General features: G+C 61.4%; 2 protein-coding genes across 2 annotated transcripts; one reads left to right on the top strand and one right to left on the bottom strand.

Moving 5' to 3' along the window:
• The first annotated feature begins 6 nt into the window (after positions 1 to 6).
• Positions 7 to 3,850, top strand: APRT (adenine phosphoribosyltransferase). Its single transcript, XM_015639922.1, has 5 exons — positions 7 to 122; positions 414 to 517; positions 1,515 to 1,648; positions 2,445 to 2,523; positions 2,784 to 3,850. Exons 1-5 carry the CDS (start codon positions 43 to 45, stop codon positions 2,924 to 2,926), a joined length of 540 nt encoding a protein of 179 aa, XP_015495408.1. The 5' UTR covers positions 7 to 42; the 3' UTR covers positions 2,927 to 3,850.
• Positions 3,851 to 5,274: 1,424 nt separating this feature from the next.
• CDT1 (chromatin licensing and DNA replication factor 1) lies at positions 5,275 to 9,539 on the bottom strand. Its single transcript, XM_015639919.2, has 10 exons — positions 9,180 to 9,539; positions 8,610 to 8,780; positions 8,324 to 8,520; positions 7,905 to 8,099; positions 7,653 to 7,798; positions 7,283 to 7,386; positions 6,913 to 7,101; positions 6,349 to 6,483; positions 6,040 to 6,241; positions 5,275 to 5,960 (listed from the first exon to the last, which is right to left on the bottom strand). Exons 1-10 carry the CDS (start codon positions 9,537 to 9,539, stop codon positions 5,797 to 5,799), a joined length of 1,863 nt encoding a protein of 620 aa, XP_015495405.1. The 3' UTR covers positions 5,275 to 5,796.
• Positions 9,540 to 11,386: the final 1,847 nt, after the last annotated feature.

Consider the following 11,386-nt stretch of genomic DNA (forward strand, 5'->3'; position numbering starts at 1 on the left):
CGTCCCGCCCGGCGGAGCCGGAGCTGCGCAGCCGGGGCCGCCATGAGCCAGGAGCGGCTGCGGAGGGTCCGCGACCGCGTCCGGCCCTTCCCCGACTTCCCGGAGCCCGGCGTGCTGTTCCGGTGCGGCCGGGATGGGCACCGGGATGGCCCTGGATGGGGGCGAGGATGAGGACGGGAGCGGTGATGGGGACGGGGGCAGGGATGGACCGGGAGCAGGGCCAGGCATGGGATCCGGAAGGGAACCAGGACCGAGCCTGGAGCCAGAACTGGGGTTGGAACCAGGACGGGGATGGGAATGGGGCCGGGGACTCGCTGCTCCTGTCCCCGCTGCCCATCCCTGCTCCAGGCTGGAGCCTTCCATGCGCTCAGGAGCTCAGCAGGACCCTCACTCCCCACCCTCCCTCATTGCAGCGATATCAGCCCCTTGCTGAAGGATCCCGTGGCGTTCAGGACTTTGATTGATCTTCTGGAGGATCATGTGAGGGCGTCTTTCCCTAAAATCGACTTCATTGTGGGTGAGTGTTGGTTGAACATCCCCGAGGCCAGGGCAGAGCAGCGTGTCCCCGGGTGGGAAGTGTGGGGTGACCCTTCGGGAATGTTGTAGCCCTTGGACACGAAAATCACATTTGAACATTGGCCTCTGTCATGTGGTAACACCAGGACAGTTTATAGCCTTCACTTCCCCTGCGATTTCCTGAAGTACTGGTTCGGGCTGTGGCAGTGCCCTGTGACACTTCAGTGCCATTACATAATTCATTGTTAAAAACAGGGAGCACACGGATCCTGCTGTGCTGCAGGCTCTGTCCCCAGGGCACAGCACACCCTGGCCCAGCTCATTTTCCTCAGGGAGCCTTTCCAGGCCAGCACAAGTGGCCTTGGTGGCCAGAACACCTCTCAGCTCACCTGGCAAGGCGCTGAGGAAGGCAGTGCTCGGGCTGGCCAGGCTCCAGGGAGCACAGATCAAACCTGGCCCAGGTGTTCTGTGATAACTGGAGTCTGCCCAGAGGTACAGAGCTCCTGCTTGTGTGGCTGCACTGATACCACGGCCCTGCTGGGTTTATCTCGAAGGAAAAGGGTCAGAGGGGAGGGAAATGGGCTCTTGGGGCCCAGCAGCAGCACAGCTGAGTGAGAACAGGAGTGTGGGCTGTGTTTTCAACCCTCAGAAGTGACTTGAAGAGCAAATTGCTTTTTGGGCCCCCCAAATGGGAGGATAAAACGGGGGGGGTAGTGCCAAGACCTTGCCCCAGTGAAATGGCTCCGATCTGAGTGGTGGGACAAGAGGAAAAGGCTTCAAGTTGCACCTGGTAGGGGTTTAGCTTGGATATGAGGGAAAATTAATTCACTGAGAGGTTGATCAGGTATCAGAACAGGCTGCCCAGGGCAGTAGGGGAGTCACCATTCCAAAAAACATGTGGATGTGGCACTTGGGGACATGGCTCAGGGGTTGGACCTGATGGTCTTGGAGGCCTTTTCCAACGTGAATGATTCCCTGATTCCTGCTCTGCCCCCCAGGCCTGGACTCCCGTGGGTTCCTCATCGGGCCCCCCCTGGCACAGAGGTTGGGGATCGGCTTCGTGCCCGTGCGGAAAAAGGGGAAACTCCCCGGTGCCACTGAGTCCATCTCCTACAGCCTGGAATATGGCAAGGTGAGGCCTGGGAGGAGCAGGGGCTCAGGCTGGGGGGGCCAGGGCTGCTAGAACCGTGGGGAGGGGGTCCCAGACTGGGTAATCTGGCACGGGACAAGCCCCGGCAGTGGCGCTGAGCCGAGCCACGGTCGCTCTGTCTGTGCCCATGGGTGATGTTTGGTGCTGTGCCGTGATTCTTCTGAGGGGGTTGGTGCTCAGACTTGGTGCTAAATGGCTTTCTTTGGCTTGAATTCAGGGGCATGACCACGGAGAGTGTTCCCCACTCTGGCAGTAAGTGCTGTAAGTCAGAGCCTTCCCGCATGGCTTCCCACCATCCCGTAACCCCGCGGCTGCTCGAGGACCCGGCCTCGATCTGTGCTACTCCCACTAGGAACTAACAGCAGCAGAACTCCCAAAGCCAGGCCTAAGCCATGAGGATTGTTTGGGCCAACCAAGCTCATGTGACACATCCAAACAGGTGCCAGTTTGGATCTGGCTCTAGGCAGAGCTCCCCAGTGTGTGACAGGAGATTTTCCTCACCGGAGAACTGCTCTGGGATAAGATTCCACCATAACTCACTCGATGAAAGTTCAGGATCTTGGCGTGCCAGAGGGTTGGCCCAGCAATCCCCTCCCTGCTCTGTGTTTCTGTGGCGCTCCCCTGTAGCTGGAATTTGTGGGGTTTTTGGAATTTTAGGTGCTGAGTGTTTAGGCTGATGTCGCTGAGGACTTGTCTGTGTTCCAGCATGAACCAGCAGCTCGTGAGAGGTTTCTCTCCAAGGCCAGACTAAAACAGAGCTGCTCTTTCCTCCCTGCAGGCTGAACTGGAAATCCAGAGCGATGCTGTGGAGCCAGGACAGAAAGTGGTGATTGTGGATGATTTGCTGGCAACTGGAGGTGAGGGAAGCGCGTGTGAACCACGTACACCCGCGTTCCTGGAGTCATGGAATGGCTGGGTTGGACAAATCCCACCCCCTGCCATGGCCAGGGACACCTCCCACTAGCCCAGGTTGCTCTGAGCCCCATCCATCCTGGCTTTGGACATTTCCAGGGGTATCCACACCTCTCTGGCATCCACAACCTGTTGGCAGCAGCAGGGGTGGCTGTGGGGCTGGAAGCAGGCCCTGGAGTGAGGATGTTTGTGCTCCCCTCCACAGGTACCATGTGTGCTGCCTGCGAGCTGCTGAAGAGGCTGAAGGCTGAAATCCTGGAGTGCCTGGTGATCATAGAGTTAAAATCCCTGAAAGGGCTGGAAAAGCTCAATTCCATCCCTTTCTACTCCCTGTTGCAGTATGACTGAGGAGGAGCAGAGGGAGAAGGGAGCACTGGGAACAAATCTGGGGCTTTATTTAGTGACTCTGGATGTCACAAGGGGGTGGGTGAGGGGGTTAAATACAGGTTTTGGGCATGGCCAGATGCTCTTCAATCCTAGATTTCCCAAGCACCATGTTGAGTGTAATGATCCCTTTTGGAGTTCATCCTATGGGGAAGAAGGAACAGGCTGATTGATTGGGGGTGTGGAGACCAAGATGCAGCTTCACTGAATCTGTGGTTATTAGGAGACCAAAGTGACAACATTGCTGCTGAGGCAGGAGAGCTCTGACAGGGCACCAGCATTCCCTGAGCTGGGCCTGTCAGCCTCCCAGGAACCTGCTGAGAAATTCCCAAAGAAACACAGGAAACAGGCAAAAAGGAATTATTTCTGTAAGGGATAAATCCTGCTGTATTTGGCCTCAGGGAATGGTCTGGATGCTCCGTGCTGTCACACCAGAACAAGTTGCTCTTACACCAGGGTTTGTTGAGGAGAATGAAGTGCCTGGTGTGTCCTTAAACCAGGATGGTGCTGCTGTGGGATGAGCTCAGTCAGTGTTTTCCTTCCCTGGAGACCACAGACACCTTTTGTTCAGCACCAATTCCCCGTCTCCTGCACACATCCCACTCCCTGTGCTGCTCTGTCCCTGTGCTGGGGTGCTGTGCCAGTTCAGAGCCTGCTCTTGGTGGGAGTTGGGTGTCAGGGGAGGCCACAGGAAAGGTGTTGCAGTGATCTCAGGTGTGTGATGGATGATGAGGCTCTGGAGATGCTTCCTCCGGCACGGTTCAGTTTGGTCACAGCTAAATCCCTGTGTGCCAAAACTTCCCAAAGTCTGAAAACATCAGGGACTGGCCCAGCAGGGACTGGACTCACGGGTAAAATAAATATTGATGTCTTTTTATGTTTCCTAAACAGTCTCGGAGCTGTTCTTGCAGTGGCTGAAGCTGTTAATGACTCTTGGGAGTGTCTCCCTGCAGCTCTGGGTGGTCAGTGGAGCAGGGCTGTGGTGTGAGCTCTCCCTTATCCCCCAAATGCTTGGAATTGTTTTCCAGGGAGCATTCAGGCACCTTTTCTTTACTTTGCACCAACCTCTGGCTGGAGGGGCTTGGTCAGCTCAGCTCCCCATCCCCATCCAGCACCTGGGGCCGCCTCCCACCCAGCTCCACTTGGAAGGACTATTGCAGCTATTTTCATCCTCACTTCAGTGCTGCTCAGTTTGCTCCGAGGAACACAATTCCCTGGAGCCAGGGGAGGCTGCACCTCACAGCCTTGGCACCAGGAGAGGGTCCCTGCTGTGGGGGAGAAGGGAAATTCCACCCCTAGGAGCCATGGAAAGCAGCTGCGTGCTGGGGAAGCAGCGTCAGCCCCGCCAGTGCCAGCAGGTGACATCAGGGAACGTGGGGACGCTGCCTTGGCCCTGGCTGGGCTGCCAGCAGCCCCTGATGTCATTTGCTTGGAGAGGCGAGGCTGGGCAGCGCTTCCAGGTGGGAGAAAGGTTTTATCCCGAGGAGCAGAACGGGAGCTCGCTGGGAGCTCTCCTGGGATGTGAGTGTGGCTGCCAGGCTGCTGATTCCAGCTCCTTTCCAATCCTGCTCCTCGACTCCAGCTGCTGAAATCCAGCTCCTTTCCAGCACAGCGAGGTTCCTGAGCACGGCTGAGCCCCCAGCCTGCCCCAGGAGCCCCCAGCCTCACAGCCAGCCCCTGCACTGGGTTCAATCCCTTCTCCTCCTCCCTGGAAACTGGGCACACTCCTGCCAGCAGTGCTGGGCTGCACGGGCAAGCACGGGCCTGGAGGAAGAGGAGGGGGAAGGCCTCTTGCTCCCTCGGGAAGTGCTGTGGGATCTCAGATGCTGCCAGACTCCAGCACTGAAGAGTGGGATGAAAGGCTAAGGGAGGCTAAGTCACCTTTCCCTGCAGGTCCTTGGTGTCCCCAGCCCCAGGCTGGCTTGGGGAGCAGCGTGAGCCGAGTGTGACGTGGCCCTGGCAGCTCCCAGCCCTCCCCTGCGCCCACGCTGCCCCGACCCAGGCATGGTGCCAGCCCGGCACCTCTGCAGCCATCCTCACCCTCTCCACGCCTCTTCCCAAGCCACTTCAGCCGAGTGGCCTGGGATTTCCCCTGGGAAAAAAAACCCCCTGACCCCTCCTGTCAGCCCTGCCTGCCCCTGTCCCCGCAGGAGCTGCTCCCCCAGCCCCATTTACAAAAGCTGCATTCAGCTCCCTGCAAACCCACGCTCACTTTTTCCAGTGAGTCTTTCTCCAGGAGCTGGATGAGGAGCCAGCCCTTCCCGGCGCCAATTGCCATGGAGAACCATGAGACAGGCAGCGAGGAAGAGCACTGGGTTAACACGAGTCAACTATATTTAAAACATTTAATACAAATTTGTTTTGACAAGTCCTGTAGTTGTTTCCAGCGAGGACTGGAAGATGCATTTTCCCTCCCTTAAAAACAGAACGAGGCCCGAAGCTCCAAAAACATCAATTTGTGACTTTTTCTCTCACTCCTTCCCCTCTGTCACCCTCTCAGCCTGCCCTGTTCTGCCTTCACCCCACCAGGGCCCAGTTAATGGAAGAAACCTCTGAAATGGAACCTTCAGGAGACCCCTCATGCATTGAACCTTCAGGAGAGCACAGGAAAGAAGAGGAAAAGGTTCCTCAGGTTTTCATCATCACCCCAGGACGCAGGATTGCTCGAGGACACGGGGACCTACACTCCTCAAGGATCCCACCACAGGAATTAATTAAATTAAGGCATCCCTGAGGATGAGCCTCCCTCCAGCCCACCCCAGAACCCAGAGCACCGCCGGCATTTGCTACATTTCGAGGAGATTGCACAGAGAAATCCTCAATCCTCGAGGGGCTCAGAGGGCTCCGGCCTCCTTGGCCGCCTTGTTGAGCCTCTCGGTGACGAGGCCCAGGTCCTTCTCTTTGTCCAGCTTGACGTAGGTGTCCGTCCTGAGGGCGTGGACGCCCACCCAGTCGGGCAGCAGCTCGGCCAAGAGCCGCACGTGTTTCTCCATCTCACCTGCGCCGAGGAGCAGAGGTCAGAGCTCGCCTCCCCACGGCCCCCTCCTCCCGCCGACATTCCCCCTTGGGATTCCTACCGGGCGCCACCAGCTCGGGGCAGCTGTCGGCCAGGCGGGCACAGAGCAGCTCCATGCTGAGCGCCGGCTTCTTCTCGGCCACGAAGACGCCGCGCAGGACGCGCGCCATGGCCGGCAGCCGCGCCAGCCGCGCCGCCCGCTCCTCCTGCCGCACGTCCCGCGTCAGCAGCGCCTGCAGCCGCCGCGCCTCCTTGGCCCGGATCTGCGGGACACGGTGTGAGCACAGACAGTGCCCCCGGCCCCCAGGGGATGGGCTGGGCACAGGCAGCGCCCCCAGCTCCGGGTCTGGGCCAGGACAGGGTGACTCACCCGGTCCAGCAGCCCCTGGGACACCCCTTTGAGCGCGCTGGAGGTGCTGGCAGGAGCCGGGCTTTTGGAAAGCGTCGGTTCCCCCGCACCGGCTCCGGCCGTTCTTAGGGCCAGGTTGGCAAGAGCTTTTTCCATCTGCTCATGTGGAAGAGGGAGGAGGAGTTGGGTTACAGTTCAGGCTGGAGGAAGGAGAAGTTTCCCCTCTGCCGCCCCCGCCATCACCCAGCAGCCCAGTGATCCCAGCCCAGTGATCCAGATCCATCCTGCCTGCACAGCAGCCTGGGCTGCTTCAGACAATCATGGAATGGACTGGGTGGGAAGGGACCTGAAAGTTCTTATTTGCCGTGGGCAAGGACACCTTCCACTAGGCCAGGTTGCTCCAAGCCAAGCTGGCCTTGGACATTTCCAGGATCCAGGGACAGCCACAGCTTCTCTGGGCAACCTGTGCTAGGGCCTGCCCACCTTCCCAGGGAGGAATTCCTTCCCAATATCCCATCTCTGGCAGTGAGAAGCCACTCACGCCTTCCCAGAGGTGGCAGACAGAGCCAGCCCCTCCTGCCTCACCTTGGGGCTCAGCATCCCCTGGGCCGTGCTCAGCACCTCCTGGGCCGTGCTCAGCCTGTCCTCCTGCGGCGGCCGCGGCAGCTCCGCGGGGCTGATGGCCGGCACCTCATCCACGTTGAAGCGGGGGTGCCACCGGGTCAGCTTCTCCTCTGGCACCACCATGGGAGGGCTGAGGGCAGCCAGGAATGCCTGGAGAGGGGCGAGAGCCGTGTCATGGCACCAGGAACAGAGAGGCAGCCACTGCCCTGCGCTCCCAGCAGCTCGGTGACACAGGGAGCGAATTCAGAGCCCATCTCCAAGAGGAACCCCCGTGTCCTTCAGCCTGGATGGCACCAGAACCCCAGAGCAGGGGCTGCCAGGGGCCCCTCACCTTGTGGTGCTCCCTGACGATGTTCACCAGGTTGCGGTGGAATTCCCTCCGGCGCTCCAGCAGCCGTGACGCCGACAGATGTGGGCGCCCATCCACCTTCTCCTCTGCAGGGAGGGACAGGAACGTCACCCACAGCACCCCAGAGGGGCACAAACCACAGGAGCCTCGGGACGGGATCAGAGCCCTGCCGTGGAGCTGAGTTGCTGCCAGTCACTGCCTGGACATTCTCCCTCTTGTCCCAAACCTGCTTCCCACTTCCAACACGCTCAGGGCCTCCATTTAATGGACCAAGCAAAGAGCATCCCTGTGGATTCAGGGACCAGCCAGGACTGAGCAACCCAGCTCTCAGGCACCCCAAAACTGTCCATACCTTCCCCCAGCAGCGGCTCCAGTGTGAGCTGATACTCAGACTTCTTCCCGCCGCTGCCGAAGGTGGGGACGTTCTTCTCCTGGCGCAGCCGGTACGAGCCAGGATACACGGCCTTGATCTGCCCCAGGTGCTGCTCTTCGAACTGCCTGTGACAGCACCAGAGAGGTTGGGGACCCCCAGAGTCACCAACCCCAAGAGCTTCATCTGGGAACCCCAAAAGGGGTTGCTGGGACCCCAGAAGGGGCCGCCCACCTGCGCATCATGTCCTGCACGCCCTGCTTGACCTTGGCGAAGGTGATGGTCTCGGCGCGGTTGAAGAGCATCCCGGCGATGGTGTCCACGCTGCGGAACATCTCTGCCAGCACCCTGAACTTGTAGGGCAGCGTCAGCCCTGGGGGCAGGTCCTGGGCCAGGGTGTGGAACCGCTGGTACGCTGGGGGCTTCTCGCTGGGAAGGGCAGGACAGGGGTCAAGGTTCTGCTGCTGACAGCGCCCAGCTCCCACCCCCATCCCAAACCCCTTCTCTGAGTAAGTACTGGGGTCACGTCACCTGGGGGACATTGGTGTCACAATGCTCAGAGCCCCCACATCCCTCAGACCCCCACAAAACCACTTCAGGGCTGTGGCAGCCCCTGGGACGCCCCTCAAATCCCTCCTGCAGCTGCTCCTCACCCGGTGTGTCCCTCAGGAGCTGCCGCCCCGCTGTCCCCGGCTCCGCTCCCCGCTCTCCTCTGCCGCACCCGCAGCTCCAGCTGCCGCACCCGCTGCAGGCGGCTCCGCAGCTCACTGCTGGTCCTGCTGGGGACAGAGGGGACCTGGCCCAGCTCCTTCATCCTCTGCAGGCGGCCCTGCAGCTCGGCCACGTCCTCCTGGGCAGGGAGGGGACAGAGGGTCAGAGCGGGACACGCAGCACCAAACCCACCCCCGGCGGGAGCTGAGAGCCGGGAGCAGCCCGTACCCTCTGCAGGCGCCTGGCTGGGCCCGGGGCTGCCGGGCCGGGCTCTGTCCCCGCGTCCCGCCCACGGCCGGGGGAGCCGCTGCTGGTGGTGGTGGCCGGGGGGGACACGGCCGGCTCCCGTGACAGGGGTGTCGGGGGTCGAGGAGTGGCCAGAGGCGAGGAGCTGGTGTCCTGCAAGAGAGAGAAGAGTTAGGAAATGTCCCGGGAACCCACCCGCCCGGATCCCTTCCCCTGTGGGCACAAACTCTTGCAGGGGGAAGGGCAGCCATAGAGGGATCTGCAATAGGGGCAGGGGGCGGGCTCGGGGACAGAGCGATTCTGGGGCGATTTCTGGGGGTCGTGCACTTGGGGCAGGGGTAAGTCCGGGTGAGGGGGGGTTTATGCATCAGGAGAAGATGGGACAAGTCCTGGGGGTCCTGCACTGGGAAAAAGGGTCGAACACTTGCGGGGCTGTTGTTTTATGGTCCCACACTCCCCCGTTCACTCCGCCAAGTCCTTCTCTTCCCCCATCCCATTTCAGGGCCGCATCCCCGAGGAAGCGGCGCATCCCCGACCCCACCATCTCCCTACCGCTCCCAGAGACCCCGGCTCCGCATCCCGGGGCAGCTCCAGCTTCTTCCGCGCCGACTTCCCGCTCGGCTCCCCGAGCCGGGCCCCGGCCGGCGACTCCGCTTCCATGTCCCGGCGGCTCCGCTTCCTGCCCGCCAGGCCCCGCACGGCCGGGGAGCCCCCGCGGGCCGGGGTGCGCGGCGAGCCGGGCAGCGGCAGCGAGCGGGCGCTGAGCCCCGCCGGGACACCATCCTCCTCCTCCCGGTGCACCGGGGGACCGGCGAGGGCGGCCTTGAGCCGGAGGCCGCCGCTGCGCTTGGCCGGAGCTCCGGTGGTCGCTTTTGTCTGGCCGAAGAAGTCGGTGAGGCGGAGCTGGGCCATGGCCGTGGACCCGATCCCGGTTCCGATCCCAATTCCGGTCCCGGTCCCGGTCCCGGTCCCGATCCCCGTCCCAGGAACACGTGGGGCCGGTCCCGCGCTTCTCTCCTGGCGGGAGCCCGCGCGCCGAGACCCCGCCCGCCGGGGGGCGGGAAGAGGTCACGTGAGGCTGGTTTGGCGCCACTGGGCTCTTAAAGGGGCCGCGTCCCCCGGAGCGGTGCTGCACGTGGGGGTCCGGGGGGGCCGGGACAGCTCCGGGGAAGGGGAGACTCCGGGATTGCTGCGTCAGGAACCGGCTGATGCGCCATGGGCAGGGATGGAAGTTGCCCACTCCAGCTGGGGCTAGTGGGGCACAAGCAGGGAATTTCCATCTGGAATGGGACTGGTGGTCACCCCCTCATCTGCTCTTCCCAGTGCCAAGCCCTGACTGGCTTCCACCGACAGCTCCATGGTGGCATGGAGACCCTCCAGGGTCCGTCCATGGGAACGAGGGGCTGTGGAGGCACCTGCAGCATCCCCCTCCCCTCAGTTCCCAGCCCCATTCCCGGCCCTGTGCTGCTGGCGGTGCCCGGAGCGGGGAGAGGCCTCTGACCCATCACTGCCGGGGCCGGCACTCAGCCCGTGCCCGCTGCACTTTACGGAGCCTCGCGGATCTCCCGCATCCCTCGTAAAACCTGAGCGAGGCCGGCGAAGTGCGGCGGGGCCGGATCCAGCCGCGCAGGGCAGGGCTCTGGGGTGCCATTCCCGGTGCCCATTTGCTTCCACAGCCTCCATTCCCTGCCTGGCTGCTGCGCTCCAGGCTGCCTTGGGAGCGAGAGGCTGGTGCCTTTCCTGGATCCCTGCTGGCCGGGGGGAAAGCGGGGTGTTGGCAGGGGTAATTCCCATATCCACATCTCATGGACACGGTGGTAATGCTGAACTTCACATCTTTGTGATGACGAGTGTTTAATTTACAGGAGTCCAGCGATGAGGGTGGATGCAGCTGAGTCCCTGTGATAAGGATGCTCCCAGGAGGGGCTGTGCCTGCCAAGCCCATGGATACTCACATTTGGGAGCCATCAGGCCTGGTTTGGGAGTTACAGTGTGGGTGGGGGTGCCTGGATAGCTGGGGTGGGGAGAAGAGGCTCTGGAATTCTGGAGGGAGCCCAGAAGAGAGTGGGGAGCAGTCCGGCAGTGTGCCAGCTGGATGCCAGTTTATTAACCGTGTTAGGAAAACAAGCACCGGGAAGCCAAGGAATGTGGAGAATTTCATGGGCCGATGGTTCCTGTTAGAGACTGGAGGTTACCAGCACTGCCAGGTGTCACCAGCCACACTGCCCGTGCCACCAGCTGCGCCTGGCACCTTCCCACCCGGATTCGGGACTGAGCACAGCCCAGCTCCAGATGTGACCCCACAGCTGGGCTCCCAATTCCATGGGACTGTGGATCTGCATCTGGCTCTGCGGTGAGCACCGAGCTCTGGGAGCGTGGACTGTGGATCCAGCAGCTCCAGGAGCACAGGATGATTCCCCAGTGCCAGGGCCACAGCACCCAGCTCCAGGGCTACACATCATCTCCCGGGGGAGCACTCCCGAGCTCCCCACTCCATGCAGCAGCTCTCAGCCCTGACCTCAACAACAAACACTCGGCAAAAATGAGCTCCCACTTCGTTATTTAATTTTATTTCACTTCCGGACGAAATAAACATGAAACACATCTGCTTGTCTTTCTTTCCTTCTTTATTTATTTTAGTCGACGTTTTTTCCTCTCCGAGGGCAAAAAGCGGAACCCGGGGGGCTGCGGGCAGCCCGTGCTGAGCCCGGACAGCTCGTGGCAGCAGCGGGAGCGGAGGGTGCGGTGCCGGCGGGCGG

Source organism: Parus major, chromosome 11, assembly GCF_001522545.3.
Source record: "Parus major isolate Abel chromosome 11, Parus_major1.1, whole genome shotgun sequence".
Lineage (NCBI taxonomy): Eukaryota > Metazoa > Chordata > Aves > Passeriformes > Paridae > Parus > Parus major.